Source organism: Physeter macrocephalus, chromosome 21 (genome assembly GCF_002837175.3).
Source record: "Physeter macrocephalus isolate SW-GA chromosome 21, ASM283717v5, whole genome shotgun sequence".
Lineage (NCBI taxonomy): Eukaryota > Metazoa > Chordata > Mammalia > Artiodactyla > Physeteridae > Physeter > Physeter macrocephalus.
Genome location: NC_041234.1, coordinates 93,219,335 through 93,234,352, shown reverse-complemented (window position 1 = coordinate 93,234,352; position 15,018 = coordinate 93,219,335). Strand labels below are relative to the sequence as shown.

The 15,018-nt window shown below is 45.5% G+C and overlaps 1 protein-coding gene across 1 annotated transcript; it reads right to left on the bottom strand.

Annotated features, from left to right (window-relative positions):
* Window positions 1–1,364: 1,364 nt before the first annotated feature.
* AKAP14 (A-kinase anchoring protein 14) lies at window positions 1,365–11,523 on the bottom strand. Its single transcript, XM_028482335.2, has 5 exons — window positions 11,406–11,523; window positions 11,225–11,316; window positions 6,741–6,920; window positions 4,030–4,082; window positions 1,365–3,492 (listed from the first exon to the last, which is right to left on the bottom strand). The coding sequence occupies exons 1-5, from the start codon at window positions 11,521–11,523 to the stop codon at window positions 3,375–3,377; spliced, it is 561 nt and encodes a 186-aa protein (XP_028338136.1). The 3' UTR covers window positions 1,365–3,374.
* Between the last annotated feature and the right edge of the window lie 3,495 nt (window positions 11,524–15,018).

Here is a 15,018-nt window from a genome sequence, read left to right as displayed (position 1 = left end):
CATGTCAGGATCCCACCTGCCTCACTGCCCACAGAGGCCGTGACCTCTCCTGCCTCCATATAAACACATAAGTGCTCCCCGGGTTGACTTCCGATGTGAATTAGAATTCCAGTGAGACTTCTCGGGCGAATGCTGAAAACAAGCTTAAATTCTGGCCCCAAAAGCACGGAGTTAGCTAGGATGACATGACCTCCTTCTTGAGAAAAATAGATGCCTTTCTCCAAAGAGCCATCCAAGCAGGGAGACACCCTAAAGCTTGCAGAAGCGGTGTCCAGGGGTTTCAAATCCAACTGAAAATCCCTCAGGTATCCCACAAAGCTCTTTTGGGGGAGGGTCTTTGGTTTTCCTAATGGAGACGATCCCAGGTAAACTGGTGCTCTGAGGCTGACGGTGGAATTTCCGGGCAAACTTCCCCCCCGGGCCCTCAGACCATCCACAACCAAGCGCCCCCTTTCTCCATCTTGCCCACATGCCACCGTGTGCCACTTCCCATCACTGCACTTTGCTTTTGAGCTTCAGTTTTTTCCCTCCTGCGCCCAATGGAAAGACCAGAGCCATAAAGGAGTTCTTAGTGCCTGTGTAAAACACGAGCCCTCTGGACGCCGTTGCCTGCAAGTCCACAGCAAACTGTGACCTGGGTTTCAGCAACTCCTGGGGAAGCATGAATAGCAAGTGGCTGGTAGGACTGTCCCTAAACCTGAGGGCTCTGTGGCTGGCCTGGGCCTCTGGAAGTGGTGGGCAAGACTGGGCATCTCCCCTCACCTTCAAGCTCCTTGGGGAGGCGGCTGGTGTGTCACGCAATGGCTAGTGGATTTTGATAAAATATTAAAAATTTAAAAATTTTTAAATAAATAAATATCTTTCAAAGCACTTTAAAAATGCAAAAATTTTACATGTGTTAAGATGTTGTTGTAATTTACGGGGTTAAATAAATGCAGTGTACTCTTCAAAAAAAATAAAAGGAAAAATGTTTTAAAACGAGGCAGTGAAAATATACTTTATATACTTTATCAAAGTATAAATAAAATTTTTACTACTTAACATATGTTCTAGGAAAATGTCTAACTTTAACCCACAATTAATGAACCAAACAGCCAGTTGGCATGTAGCAACATTTATGATCCCTGAATTTGAAGTGATTTCGTGGCTGGCCTGGGCCTCTGGAAGTGGTGGGCAAGACTGGGCATCTCCCCTCACCTTCAAGCTCCTTGGGGAGGCGGCTGGTGTGTCACGCAATGGCTAGTGGATTTTGATAAAATATTAAAAATTTAAAAATTTTTAAATAAATAAATATCTTTCAAAGCACTTTAAAAATACAAAAATTTTACATGTGTTAAGATGTAGAAAAAATGTTTTAAAACAAGGCAGTGAGAATATACTTTATATATTTTATCAAAGTATAGATAAAATTTTTACTACTTAACATATGTTCTAGGAAAATGTCTAACTTTAACCCACAATTAATGAACCAAACAGCCAGTTGGCATGTAGCAACATTTATGATCCCTGAATTTGAAGTGATTTCGATTTATCATCATTGTTGCCTAGCCTAATAAATGTATTATTTCCAAAAGTTAAAAGGAAACTAGGTCCCAAATTTGTGAGTCATAGTCCATCCACTTCCCTGTGTAATAAAACCTAAATTTATATTCCCCATTTAAAAATTTTGTTCTCAGGAATTCCCTGGTGGTCCAGTGGTTAGGACTCGGCGTTTTCCACTGCCGAGGGCCCGGGTTCAATCCCTGGTCGGGGAACTAAGATCCCATAAGCTGTGCAGGTGGCCAAAAAAATTTTTAAAAATAAAAATTTTGTTCTCTAAGAACATTACTTTTTGTTACTGGTTCCTAGAGACTGAATGGGTTTGTCCTCTGATTTTCATTCAGTAGGCAAGGTAGTTTAAATGCAGCAATTTTGTGATATATGAATATTGTGGATTTTCATTGGATTCTCCTGTCTCCTCCACAGAGTAGATACTCAACAAGTGCTTGTTGAGTAAATGAAGGAAAATATATTAATTTATTTCAGAACTTTATCATATCTTTCATCAAGGTTTTTTCAGGAAAGATCTGCCAAAGAATAGCTTCAGTAGCATGTTCTTTGGGAAAGAGGAGGGAAGAATAAAAGGGCTAAAAGTATTTTATTTTCAGCCTATTAAAGTTACTGCTTCAAACTGTGTTTTAGTCACCTGAGCCATAAATCAAATGGGAGGGCTATTGTATTTGAAATATACTTTTTTGTTCTCCAAGGAGACTTACCTAGTTTCCCCCCTCCTCACCTGTTGCTCTGATTAGATTTTCCCTCCTTTTTTTTTGTTTGTTTGTTTTTTTGTGGTACGCGGGCCTCTCACTGCTGTGGCCTCTTCCGCTGCGGAGCACAGGCTCCGGACGCACAGGCTCAGCGGCCATGGCTCACGGGCCCAGCCGCTCCGCGGCACGTGGGATCTTCCCGGACCGGGGCACGAACCCGCGTCCCCTGCATTGGCAGGTGGACTCTCAACCACTGCTCCACCAGGGAAGCCCTTTCCCTCCTTTTTAATTTGCACAAATGCAACAGTTAAAAAAGAAGAAGAAAGAAAAATTACCCACAGTCTTACCCCATCAATTGTCTTTAGTATTCTGTGTTCCCTTCCAGTGCTTGGGTACGTAAATACATATACTGATGTACCTGTAAGTAATCACTCATAATTTTGTCTTTGGTGTTTTAAAACCTTGCAGCCAGGCAAGACAGCCTCACGGGGATGGTAGGAACGATCTGGTGTGAGGATGGGAAGAAGACAGGAAATAGTAAGGGTGGCGATTGAACCTTCCCTGTTTCATTGCACCCAATCCTCAAGCCACCCTGGTGCCGTCACAGTTGTGATGCTGTGTTGTGTTAGGCATCACGCCCAGTTTCATAGTTTCAGAATGTATTGTTTAACAGTGAGGCTTAACTTGCAGTAAATAAAGGGGTCTGTGAGTAGGGAAACCCTTCAGACTGGTTATATTATGAGCTGTAGAACTGTTGCCATTTTTCTGTTCCCTAGTTGTGCCCATGAAAGAGGTGTGTCCAGGCTAGAGACTTAGGCTCAAATGGGGGAACAAGCAGCCAATCTCAGTTTGGTCTGACAGGTGAATTTTAGCAACTCCCTAAACTCAGCTTTTGTACCTGTAAGACTCTGAGTGATGCAGATAGTGATGGGAAAAACCTTTTAGAAAACAGAAGACAACTTACTGGTTACTCTGCTAATGTGATGGAAGTTGCCAACTGGAAAATGAATGAATGCAAAGAAAACCAATGCAGCTGGATTGTGTGCCACAAGTTTATTATTCAATAAATATTCTGTGGTTTGATGTGCAGTATCGTATTTTTAACACACTCCGATGAGAAATCTATCCCTAAATATTCTGGAAGATTCTGACACGGTTGAATTGGAAGATATTTGAATTCATTAAAATATATTTGGCTTCAATAATGTCCCTCAGGCATTTTTCTTGAAAGTGAGTCGTTCCTGGTCTGCAGAGGAAGAAAAACAAACACAACAGAAGCTTTTAAAATGAAACAAAACATTGAGCCAGGGATTGATTACCTGTTTACTCTGTTACATTCCTAGTGAGCAAAATGCCTCTTGTGGGTGGGGGACAAAGGTCATCTCTGTTCTTTAGGCCCGTTCAATAAAAGGCTTAATGAGTTTATATGTAACGATTCTTTAAGAGAAACGCCGTACAGATAAAAGGAATCATTCTATGTGAGTTAGTTCCATGTGGCTGTGAAGTTTCACATAGAAACAGTAGACATGACCTACCTTGGCCCCACCCTACTCCAGCAACTAATCCTCACATTTATAATCACTGAAAAACGAGACACTAAAAATAAAAACAATTTTCTAGAACGAAGGCAGACTCCTATTTTCAGCCCATCTTAATGGAGTAGGTGGTCCAAAGAAGAAAAGTGACCATTACGTAAATTACCTGTGGCTGTGGGCCTGCTGGGCTCCCGGAGTGTGATGAGTTTTCCCACCACCCTTTTAAAGTAAGTCTAAATGTTCATTACCTGTGAACCAATGAATGGCTCTCAAAGACGTAAGAGACATCAATGGGTGTATCCTAAGAGAAAACGACAACTGTCAGCCAAGACCAGTCAGTCACACCAACTCATGATTCTTTCCATTGCTACAAGTGTCCATAAGTAGACTCCTCAATTTCTAGAATTCATTTTTCCCTGTGAGTTGGAGGTCTGTAGGCAGTAGTTCTTTTTCACTTCAAACCTGTGTTCCCCAAAAGATCTTTTTGGCAACAAATACCTTAAGGGTGTCCACGAAATTGAAAACAAGTCAAGAGAGGCTGTGCTCTCATTACTAGGAGCATGAGGAAGTCATGTGCCTTCTTTACGGGCTCCAGTTTACTCAACCGACAGTACCAACTTACCTTGTAGGGATGGCCGAAGAATGAAACCATATAGATGAACATGGTTCAAAAACATTTTAAAAGCAGCATAAAAATCTAGGTTGTAATGCCGTCTCAGTGGTCCCCATCCAGTGTCCCCTCCAAAATTATACTCGGAATTCTGAGCAAGAGCCAGGCTCCCAAGCCCTCTCTCAGTGTGGTCTCTTGTCATGGTCTCATTCACCTCCAGCAGCCTCACTTTCCGATCTTAGAGCTCGCCAGTTAGCAAGACAGCAGATGGCGGGATATATGACCAGGAGAAGTGAGAACTCACAGATTTTACCTCTTTAGATCACTCCAGGTTCCAAACTCTCCAACTAGGTAAGTTTGTACTAGGATAGGATGAATATAGGAAATAGTTGGCTCACTGTGTGGTCATATATAAAGGCTTAGAGTCAGGCAGAGCCTCAAATAACTGAAAGGATGAAGGCAGAGGGGAAATAACATTTCTATGTCTGCTGTATTCCAGGCATTATGCTTGGTACCAACCCTGTTCTAAGGACCCTAGCCTTGGATTCATACATGTTATTTGGACTTTCACACCAGCTATCAACATATTTCATATTCACAGTCGACCTAGTGGCTACAAGCAGTCATTCCTTCAAGTGTTTATTGAGTGCCTGCTATTTACCGGGCTTTGTTTTACAGCAAGACAGAAATCCCTACCTTCCTGAAGCTTACATTCTGGTGGGGGAGCAGAGTATAACAAGATAAGAAGTTACACAGAAGATCGGAAGGTGATAAAGTGCTATGGAGGAAAAGCAAAATCATGGGGGTGGGGTAGAAAGTGCAGTGGAGGAGGTGAGCGAGCAGGCTGTGCACGTACCTAGGGGAGAGGGTTCCAGTCAAAGGGAACAGCAAGCGCAGAAGCCCTGAGGAGGGACAATACCTGGCTTATTTAAGGAGTAGCAAGATCAGAGTGGCTGGAGCAGAGTAAGTGAGGGGGAAGGAGTAACGGGAAAGTCGAAATAACAAGGAACCAGATCACACAAGGCCTGTAGGCCCTCATTACTCAAAAGTATGGTCTGTGGACCTGCAGCATCAGCATCACCTGGGAGCTTCTTTGTAATGCAGAAGTTTGAGCCCCAGACCTGCTGAATCAGAATCTTCCTTTTCACAAGACCCCTGAGTAATTCACATGCACTTTGAAGTTTGAAAAGCATGTTGGAACGTTCAAAACAGACGCGTGACATAACTTCATTTTTCCAAGGCTCACTCCGGCTGGCTGAAAAGAGACAGGATTCGGGTAAGGGTGGAAGCAGAGAGACTAGTTAGAAGCCTATTGAAATAACCTTGGTGAGAGATGATGGTGTCTTGGCCCAGGGTGGTAGAGGTGGAGTGGGAAGAAATGCTTGGCTTCAGGGCCTATTTTTTTTTAAATTTTTTTTTGGCTGCGTTGGGTCTTCATTGCTGTGCGCGGGCTTTCTCTAGTTGTGGCGAGCGGGGTCTACTCTTCGTTGCAGTGCGCGGGCTTCTCATGGCGGTAGCTTCTCTTGTGGAGCACGGGCTTCAGTAGTTGTGGCTCGCGGGCTCAGTAGTTGTGGCTCGCGGGCTCTAGAGCACAGGCTCAGTAGTTGTGGCACACGGGCTTAGTTGCTCCGCGGCATGTGGGATCTTCCCGGACCAGGGCTCGAACCCGTGTCCCCTGCATTGGCGGGCGGATTCTTAACCACTGCGCCACCAGGGGAGTCCCATCAGGGCCTATTTTTGAGGGTAGGACCAACAGGATTTCCTAATGGATGTGAGTGAAAAAGAAGAGTCAAGGATGACGCCAAGGATTTTGGCCATCAGCTGAGATGAGAAAGGTGCAGGTAGGTCGGACTTGGAAAGGCAAATCAGAAGTTCAGTTTTGGATACAATAAGTGAGATGTTTATTAAACATCCAAGTGGCAGAAATCTGGGCTGGAGATAGAAATTTGGGAACCATAAGCTAGAGGTTGCATTTAAAGCCAGGAGACTGGATAAGATCATCAAGGAGGTGAGGCTAGAGAAAAGATCCAAGGCCTGAGTTTTGGGACATTCCAACATGAAGAGGTTGGTGAGAGGAGGAGAGGCCAGTAGACCAGTAGAGAAGGAATGGTCAGTGAGGCAGGAGGAAAACCAGGAGAGAATGTTGTTCTAGAAGCCAAATGGAACATTTCACAGAGGAGGGAGTGATCAGCTATGGCAAGTGCTGCAGGTGCGCCAAGCGAGACGAGGACAGAAATATGACTGTTCTGTTTCACAAAGAAGGAGCCCATCAATGGCCTTGACAAGAGAAGTCTGTATTCTCGTCGAAGCCTCACTGAAGGGAATAGGGCAGAAAAGGAAAGCGCTTACCGGAGGTTTGTTTGTGTTGATCTTGATGGTGAAGTAGACACTGGCAGTGGTTCGTGCTATGGGTCTCCGAGCAGTTGGGATGCTCCAGTGTACATGGTAGATGTAGTGGCGGCCGTGAATCACATCTTCCGTCTTTAAAAACTCTGTGTAGTGCACCCAGTGGCGTTGATACTCCCAGTTCTGTTTCATAGGAGAAAATAAAAAGCACACAAAGGAAGAAAAGCAGACTTCTGTTCAAGCTGTCTAGACGAGGGCAGCGCACAACAGTACGGGTTACAGCCCTGCTTCTGGATCCATTTCTAACACTTCTGACTGGGATTCAAACTACAGTCAACTCCCGCTTATCTCCACAGGTAGGGGAGAGAAAAGGTGGAGCCAAAACGTCAAATAAGTGAATAGCACAGACATCGCTTGAGATTGGGCTTTGGAGCTCAGGGGCCCACGCTCAGTGTGTGTGTACATACACACCACACACCACGTACACACTAACCTCCTTCCAGACCTTTACTTGGAAGGCAACTTTGGTTAATTGGAAATTAATCAGAAAGTGCTTAGAACACGTGTTCTGCTCCCTCTACTCCAGAAGACCTCAAGGTGTGACTAGAAAGTAAGGGGGCTGATTTCACAAGCTGTTTTGGAAAATCAGACTCACTTCATTGCAGCCCTAGGTGGTAGGTAAAATAAGGTCAGAAAAGGAATAGATCAGGCAAGGGATTATTGAGATCCCTCAGATCCCTTGGAGAAGCTTCCCCCTCCAAAGCACAGATCTTACTAACACCTGGGGTCCGCACAAGGCATGATGTAGCCTTGAGTCTGAGCGCCAGGGCTTCAATGCCAGAGGTGTTCAACAAGTTCAACGGAACACCGTTGCACTGGCTGTTGGGGCACAGAAAGCTTCCTGAGAAAGATCTTGAATTAAGATGAAGGTCCACAGAAGGAAGGAAGTAGGATTGTCTAGCAATCCCAGTGATGTGGGGAGAGAGTTTGGGAGGAGATGGTAAAAAGACTTCAGGCCTTCCTTAAAAAAAAAAAAAAATGTAGGCTGGCCTTCTGCCTCAGCTAACTTTATTTCAAACTTATACCCAATTGGCTGTTTCAGTTAGCCAGAGAGGAGCACCAGACTAGATTCCTTGAGATCAGTTCTGTGTCTTCTTACATAGATCATTTTCCCTTTGAGTGAAGGAGTCCAACAGCCAACCCCATGAGGCCCGTTGGAGCATGTCTTTTTTTCCCCAACCTTTCTGTGTTACTTGATATACTTTTTCAGGCCTAATGTTTAATCTGTCACACAATCACAGACTTTGTAGCATTGGAGTGGTCCCTAAAGATCATCTAACAAGGCCCCTCACTTTGCAGATGAGGATCCTGGGGCCTAGAAATAGGAAGGGACAATCCCACACAACAGCTGGGACCCAGGCTCCCGAGCAGCCAGCTCGGAGGGCTCCTGAGCAGTGCTCTCTCCAGCCCATCAGATGTCTCAGTTCTAGGATTTTCTAAAGCGGCCTTAGACACAGTAAATTCAGCTATCTCCATCAGGCCACTCTCTTCCCATTTTTATCTCTGTGCAGTGAGTGTGTGTTATCCCGTATTTTATCATTTTTACATAACATTGCTTCACATACTCACTTCCAGGAAACAGTATCTCGTTGTGCTACTCTACCATGGATGGCTTAGCCAATTACATATTATTGGACACTCAAAATCAACAGGCACCTGGAAGTATATGCACAAAACTGTTATCGATGATAAGTGACATTTGAGGGAGTAGATCTGGGAACTTTCATTTTCTACTTTGTGTCTTTTTGCTCAGTTTTTTTTTTAATAATGATGTCTTGTTTTTATTGTAAAAATATTTTAAGTATGTGATAGGCCTGGGGGATTTTCCAGTTTTTCTTATATTAAGAACTTATTTGTGTATTCTTGTTGCCAGATTGCATTCCTGAAGAAAATTAACCAATTATTATGCCCACTGGCAATGTATAAGTGCACCGGTTCCCTCCCTACAAACACACAAGACTTGTGATACCAGATTTAATCATTCTTTTTTGGGGGGTGCCGCACTGCATGGCATGCGGGATCTTAGTTCCCAAGGGATTGAACCCATGCCCCCTTTCACATTGCAATACCTTAAAATCTTTTGAATTTGCATTTTTCATTGATAGTAAACTGCATTATTTCTGTCATCAAAAAGTACTTTTCCTGGGCTTCCCTGGTGGCACAGTGGTTGAGAGTCCGCCTGTCGATGCAGGGGACACGGGTTCGTGCCCCGGTCCGGGAAGATCCCACATGCCGCGGAGCGGCTGGGCCCGTGAGCCATGGCCGCTGAGCCTGCGCGTCCGGAGCCTGTGCTCCGCAACGGGAGAGGCCGCAACAGTGAGTGGCCCGTGTACCGCAAAAAAAAAAAAGTACTTTGCCTGTTAAGGTGGAAGAAGTATATCAGACAGACCTATGATCAAAACTTCATTTTACTGGTTAATCAGAAAGACTTTGGACAAATTGCCCAACCTCTCTGAGCCTCAAGATTCCTCATCTGTAAAATGGGTACACTGAGGTACCTATACACGGGTTTGTTGTGAGGGTTAAATGAGATAATGTATGTGAAGTGCTTAGTGGTGCTTGGCACATAGCAGTGCTCACTCAGGAAATGGTAACTCTTAATTTGCTGTCCCCTGATGTATGGTGGACTTAGGGAAATCGGCAATAGGCTTGAGAAAGTTCTCCATCAGAAATGCCTAGCACTTAGGTGGTAGACTTCACTTCTAGGGCTTGCTGCATTAGTGGGGCTGAGAACAGGGTGATTTTATGTCAGGAGTTATATAGAGTTTTTAGCTTTTCCGTCACCTTCTACTTTCTAATTGTCTGTGTCCTCACAACAGCCCTTTACTTAGCTTTTCATCTGTGAAGAATAATGGTATGGAGAGAATAAATCTGTTCATGTATTCAACACATATTTATAGAACGTCCTCTATGTACCTGACCTTTCTAAGGCCTGGGGACAGAGCAATGAACAAAAGTCTCTGCTCTCTTGGATCATGTGGTCTGGTGATGGAAAAAAGGTAATAGGGTAAATAAAATCTAATATCATAGGTAGAGGTAAGTGCTAATGGAAAAAAAAATAAGTCAGAGGAGAGATGGTTGCAATTTTAGATCAGGTGGCCGGGAAATGCCTCAGTGAGCAAAAGGCATCCTAACAAAGACCTGAAGGGAGGGAAAGTGCGAACCATGAGAGTAGATCTCAGGGGAGAGGGTTCCGGCAGAGGGAACAGCAAGTGCAAAGGCCCTGAGGTGGGAGCATGCCTGGCAGTTGAACAGCAAGGAGGCAAGTATGGCTGGAGTGAGGAAGGTGAACGGGGAGAAGGTGGTGGGTGATGGAGTCTGAGCAGTGAGTTGGGAGGAAGGGGGGATGGAGACTCAGATTATGTCGGGCCCTATAGGCCACTGTCTGGACTGACTTTTGCCTTTTACTCAGAACCAGCAGGATCTGCAAGGGAACATTTTCCTGCTTGTTCTGTGTCCAATTTCAGTCTGATTCACAAACTTTGGGTGCAGCAGGCAGGAACTTTTGCCCAAACCCAAATGGGAGATGTGCTCCAGAGCAGGAAGGCCCAAGAGTAACTAGTACTGTGCACCGCTTCTCTTCACTGTGCTCTTGATACCCCTTGCAATGGCAATGGCGAGCCATGCCGCAATCACGGATGGAGGGTGTGGAGCCAGGAACCCCTGACCTTTTTCCTCCTTCCCACCTGACCAAGCCTTCCTGGGCCTGGGAAAGTGCCCTTAGGGTGGAAGGCTTGGATGGGCTGATCAGAGGAACAGAGACAGCTGGAGACTTCTCCCAGGCTGGGGGAGTTTGCCTCCACCAATTTCAACTGGTTTCTCTTCTAAGGAAATACACTGAGTGGGGATTTCAGGCCATTCTTCTTCATCCACCCCGCCAGTTATGCAAAGCCACCCAGGGCCTTCTCCCCAGAGCTGCCGAGATAAGCCACACAAATAGGTCAGAGCCAGGACCAGGAGGAAAAAGAAAAGAAATTCACGAGCATGTGCATCTGACTGTACAGTGAATACATTCCAAAGCTAAATCAAAAAGACTCATGATCTGTGTGCATCCCCTCTGTTAATATGAGAACCCTAAAGCTGGGGCTGGAGAACCCCTGTTTTAGAGGGGCATCTCCCTCCTTAGGCCACTAGGCCCCCATTTAGAGCAGCAGCATGGGGAAATTGCTTAGCTGAGAATATCCGATTTTCCTAGGGAAGTGTACGGTGAGGACGACACAAACACTGGAAAATGCAATTGGCTTTTCACCTTCAAAGACTATCCCATCTTGACTTTGCAACCCAGATGAGGACAGCTTTGATTTACTCAGGTCGCCTGTGATATCATTGCTTAGGCTTCCTAGAAGGACTGCCACTTTGCATCAAACAGGAGCCTTTTAATTGTTCTTCCCCTTTGTGTGCTGAGCTGGAGTGGTCAACGGACTTACCGAAATGAATTTCTCAATTTGTTTACGGCCCCTTTCTTCTGTGAATTCACCCTGTGTGATCCAGTCGATATTTTTGATGGGGTTTTCGGCTTCTGCAAACAAGGTATGAGTTTATTAGTTGCCTCCTCGTGTGCTGTTACATAATGAGACCATCCTTTACGCACCCCAACAGGATTACTACCTTCCATGGACTTGATAGCAGCAGCGATGGCATTCTTGGCTAAAGCTAGAGCTAGTTCCGTTACATTTTGAGTGTCTTCTGTATCCATCATCTGGCTTGTAGGGACCTTTATCCACATCTACTTACTTCTGAAATTTGACATTTTTAGTCACATCCATTTTCTTTTGACTGGGAAAAGAAACTCAAAAAGTTACTTTTTGCGTGTGTGTGTGTGTGTGTGTGTGTGTGTGTGCGCGCGCACGCGCGTGTGTACACTCTCGTCTAAGTACAGACTATCTCTTGAAGAATCACAAGACACAGGAAACGGTGTTGCCTCTAAGGAGGTGATTAGGGGTTGGGGTAGAAGAGAGGCCTCACTCTTTACCCTTTGTGCCTGGCTGCTGAGGTCCATATTCCTGAAAACCAAGGATTTGCCAATTCTCATAACCATGAAGACTTCAGCAAGACATAGCCGAATGATTCCTAACTTCCTTAGAGTTCTAACAATATTGATTTCTAGTTGAGTCTTTCTTAGAACTTCAACCCCTGCTTTAGGCCACTGAGGGCATGTGGCTCTTTTAAAAAGTGTATCAAAATGATTAGAGGCAGTACAGTATAGGAGAGGTTCGTTTTTCAGGTTTTTTTCTCTTGGATTTTCCAGGTATACAATTATCTGCCGGAAACTATCATTTTTCAACTCTTTTCCTACAACATATAAGTGTTAGCTTTGGGTAACACTTACAGAAAAATGAAAGTGAAAGTGGAGATGGTGAGCCTGCTTCTTTTGCGTCGGGCTTCAGTGGGCGTGCTTTCTGGTGTCACACCAGTAAGTATGATGCTGGCTCATGGCTTGAGATTTATTCAGAAAACATTTGTCCGCTCCTATTTTAGTAAGATGTTTATAAGTGATAACTAAAATTTTCCAAATGCTTTTAGCATTTGTTGAGACTGTGGAAATTAGAGTTATCAGGGCTGTGAAGGGTTCATCACAGAGCTAGAAGTCTTTGCACGTTTTCCATCTTTTTCCCTTGAGCCTTGGATTCTTTCTTTCCCTGCTATACTGAAGTCTCCTCACTGAGGAGGAGTCACTTCCTTCTAGCGCCGGTTATGAATCTCCTGCAGGCAATCCCTGCATGGCGGGCCCTGCATGAAAGTGGCTCTCTCACTCCCAGGGGAGCTATTTATTTTTGTAAAAATAGCAACTCCCAATTTGGGGTGTTTAATGGGCCTCGTTCCATTTAGCTCTTAGCACAGCGCTGTGAGATCATGGCTGGAGACCTTCCCTGGGCCCTTACAGACCCACTCTCCCCACCTCCCCGGCTCTCTGCCCTGGAACGCTGACCTGCCGGGACTGCAGCAGTGGGCTCTCCCATGACCTCTGGCTTCCAGGAGGTGCCACACAATGGGGAAACCAGGCTGAAGGGAGAAGAGTGAGCTCCTGGCATGTATTCACCGGCGCTCTCCGCCTCCAAGGTCACCTGTGGCTGGCTGTGTGGAGGAGGTGTCCATCTGTCCCGGGGCAGCTTGCTCACGACTTGTCAGTCTGGTGAAGGCAACCTTCCTCTCCCCTCAACCCCATGGCCCCACTGTTACCAGCCCCTCCTTTCCCTACCCTCTGCCCACACCTTTGTAAATATTCCCTTTACTTGACACTTCTCCACCTCTCCTACTTTCTACATGCCAACAATTTCCTGCTGGGGCCCTGAGTCATAAAGAGAGGGACTCCTGTTACCATGTGAGATGAGGAAGCCAAGCTCACACCAGACCATCCGGCTCCACAGCCCGTGCTCTTAATCACCCCACTCTCCTCCCTCCAAGATTCACAAAGAGTCCTGGGGCCCTGATCTCACATTTCCGTCTGCCGTCCAGAATGTGCTCACTCTCCTTCTGCGAGCCTCTTTCAAGAAGGGTCACCCTTTGTTCCCTTTCTGGACATCACTGGTCCCAAGGTGTGGTGAGTGCTGTACAAAGCAACCCCAGTTCCCCTGGCCGTCAGGCCAGAAATGGTGTGAACAGCCTTTAAACGTTCTGGGAATAACACTGACTCGTGTTCATTTGGGTTTCATGTCAGCATTTTAAGCTCGTTTGCCTCTGCCTCAGTTCCCTGTTGCTGCAACTGGTGGACAGCGTCATCCTCTGGAGGAAAGTGGAATCTTCTCAGGCTGCCCATCCCAGAGTGAGGAGGACCTGAAGGGTGGCGGTAAGGGTGTCTGGAGGCCCTTAGCTCTAGAGAACTAGCTCTCCCCAGCCCGAGGCCCGTGCCAATTTGGCCAAAGCAATTTGCCGTAAACTCTATAGTTAGACAACAGTAGTTTTTTGGTAAATTGGTAGATTCGGTAGGCTTTGGTGAGTTAACCGTACAGCAACGTGATCCTTCAGAAAATGGCCCATTTGGCTACTTGGTCATTCAGCGACTTGGCTTTCAGCAAACTGCCTCTTGACAAATTGACTGGAAGCCAAATCTGTGCCCTTCATTCAGCACCTAGCAAATGAGGTAGGGGCCTTGTCTATGGAAGGACCCAGGGAGCCCTGTGCTCCAGTGGCAGAGGGAAAGGGGGGAGCAGGGCTCAGGAAAGTTCAGATGTTACCCTCACACATCTGTGGGCACCAGTCTAAAGCATCTCTCCAACTGGCCTCTCTTAGTTCTTTTTCTCCCCTTCCCTTCCTAATGAGAGGCCAGATGGGCAAAATGGGTAGGAAGGGCCAGGGCCAAGTTTGTGGTCTGAGCGATGAACGGGGAGAACAATTGCAGGTCCTTTTTGTGGAAACCCTCCCACCCTTAATAACCCTCGATACCTGAGTGACCAGATCCTTGTCTGGAACAGTAGTAGCCCGGGAAGCCTCAGAAAGTCTCTGGGCAGCTTTTCCCCACGATTCCCAGCCAGAATGTTTACAAGTGCTGCCAAGGCAACACCAATTTCAGCCAATGGGAAGTAAAGCCCAAATGTTTGACTGCTTCTGTTAGTGAGAGAGGGGGATAGTCAGTCACAGCAACAATCTGACCTGCAAAGCAGGACCAAGCTGTCCTGTCCATACCCAGCTTCTCTCCAGCAGATGGGCTCGCAGGGCTGTGCCAGGAGGAATAGTAAGCCTGCAGCTGGTATGTACTGGGGGTCCTTATTATGTGCCAGTCACCGTGGGAAGGGCTTATTTACTCCTCACAATAGCCCCATTAGGTAGTTGTCAGTGCTTTCATTACAGTTGAACAGAGAGGCACAGAGAGTATTAAATAAGTTGCCCCAAACTCAAACCCAGAGCTGTCCAACTTCACTGAGCTTTTACTTATTTATTCCCAAATTCTGAGGTTAGAGTCTCCCTTGTGTGCTTGGTTTTTTTTCAAAGATGTCTTTTATGAATCAAGGGTGAGCTTATATTGTAATGGTTATCAGCACAGACCCAGGAACAATTTACTTACCGTTTCTTAGTTTCTTTGTCTATAAAACGGGGATAACAGTGCCTATGGAATAGGGTTCATTATGAGGATCAAATCAGATAATTCACGTAAAGACTGAGAACAGTGCTTGGTACATCATAGCCTCTCTCTATAATGGTTAGATATTATTTCTAGTAGTACTATTAATAGTAGTAGTAGTAGTATAAATAGTGTTCTTTTTTTTTTTTTTTTTTTTTTTTT

What these genes read in the sequence shown, in the direction of transcription:
- AKAP14 (XM_028482335.2), bottom strand. Translation starts at nt 11,523, where the DNA reads ATGTGGATAAAGGTCCCTACAAGCCAGATGATGGATACAGAAGACACT. An exon ending in TGCTATCAAGTCCATGGAAG is followed by an intron (nt 11,317 to 11,405) that starts GTAGTAATCCTG and finishes CCTTGTTTGCAG; the next exon opens with AAGCCGAAAACCCCATCAAA. An exon ending in AGCCATTCATTGGTTCACAG is followed by an intron (nt 3,493 to 4,029) that starts GTAATGAACATT and finishes CTTCCTCTGCAG; the next exon opens with ACCAGGAACGACTCACTTTC.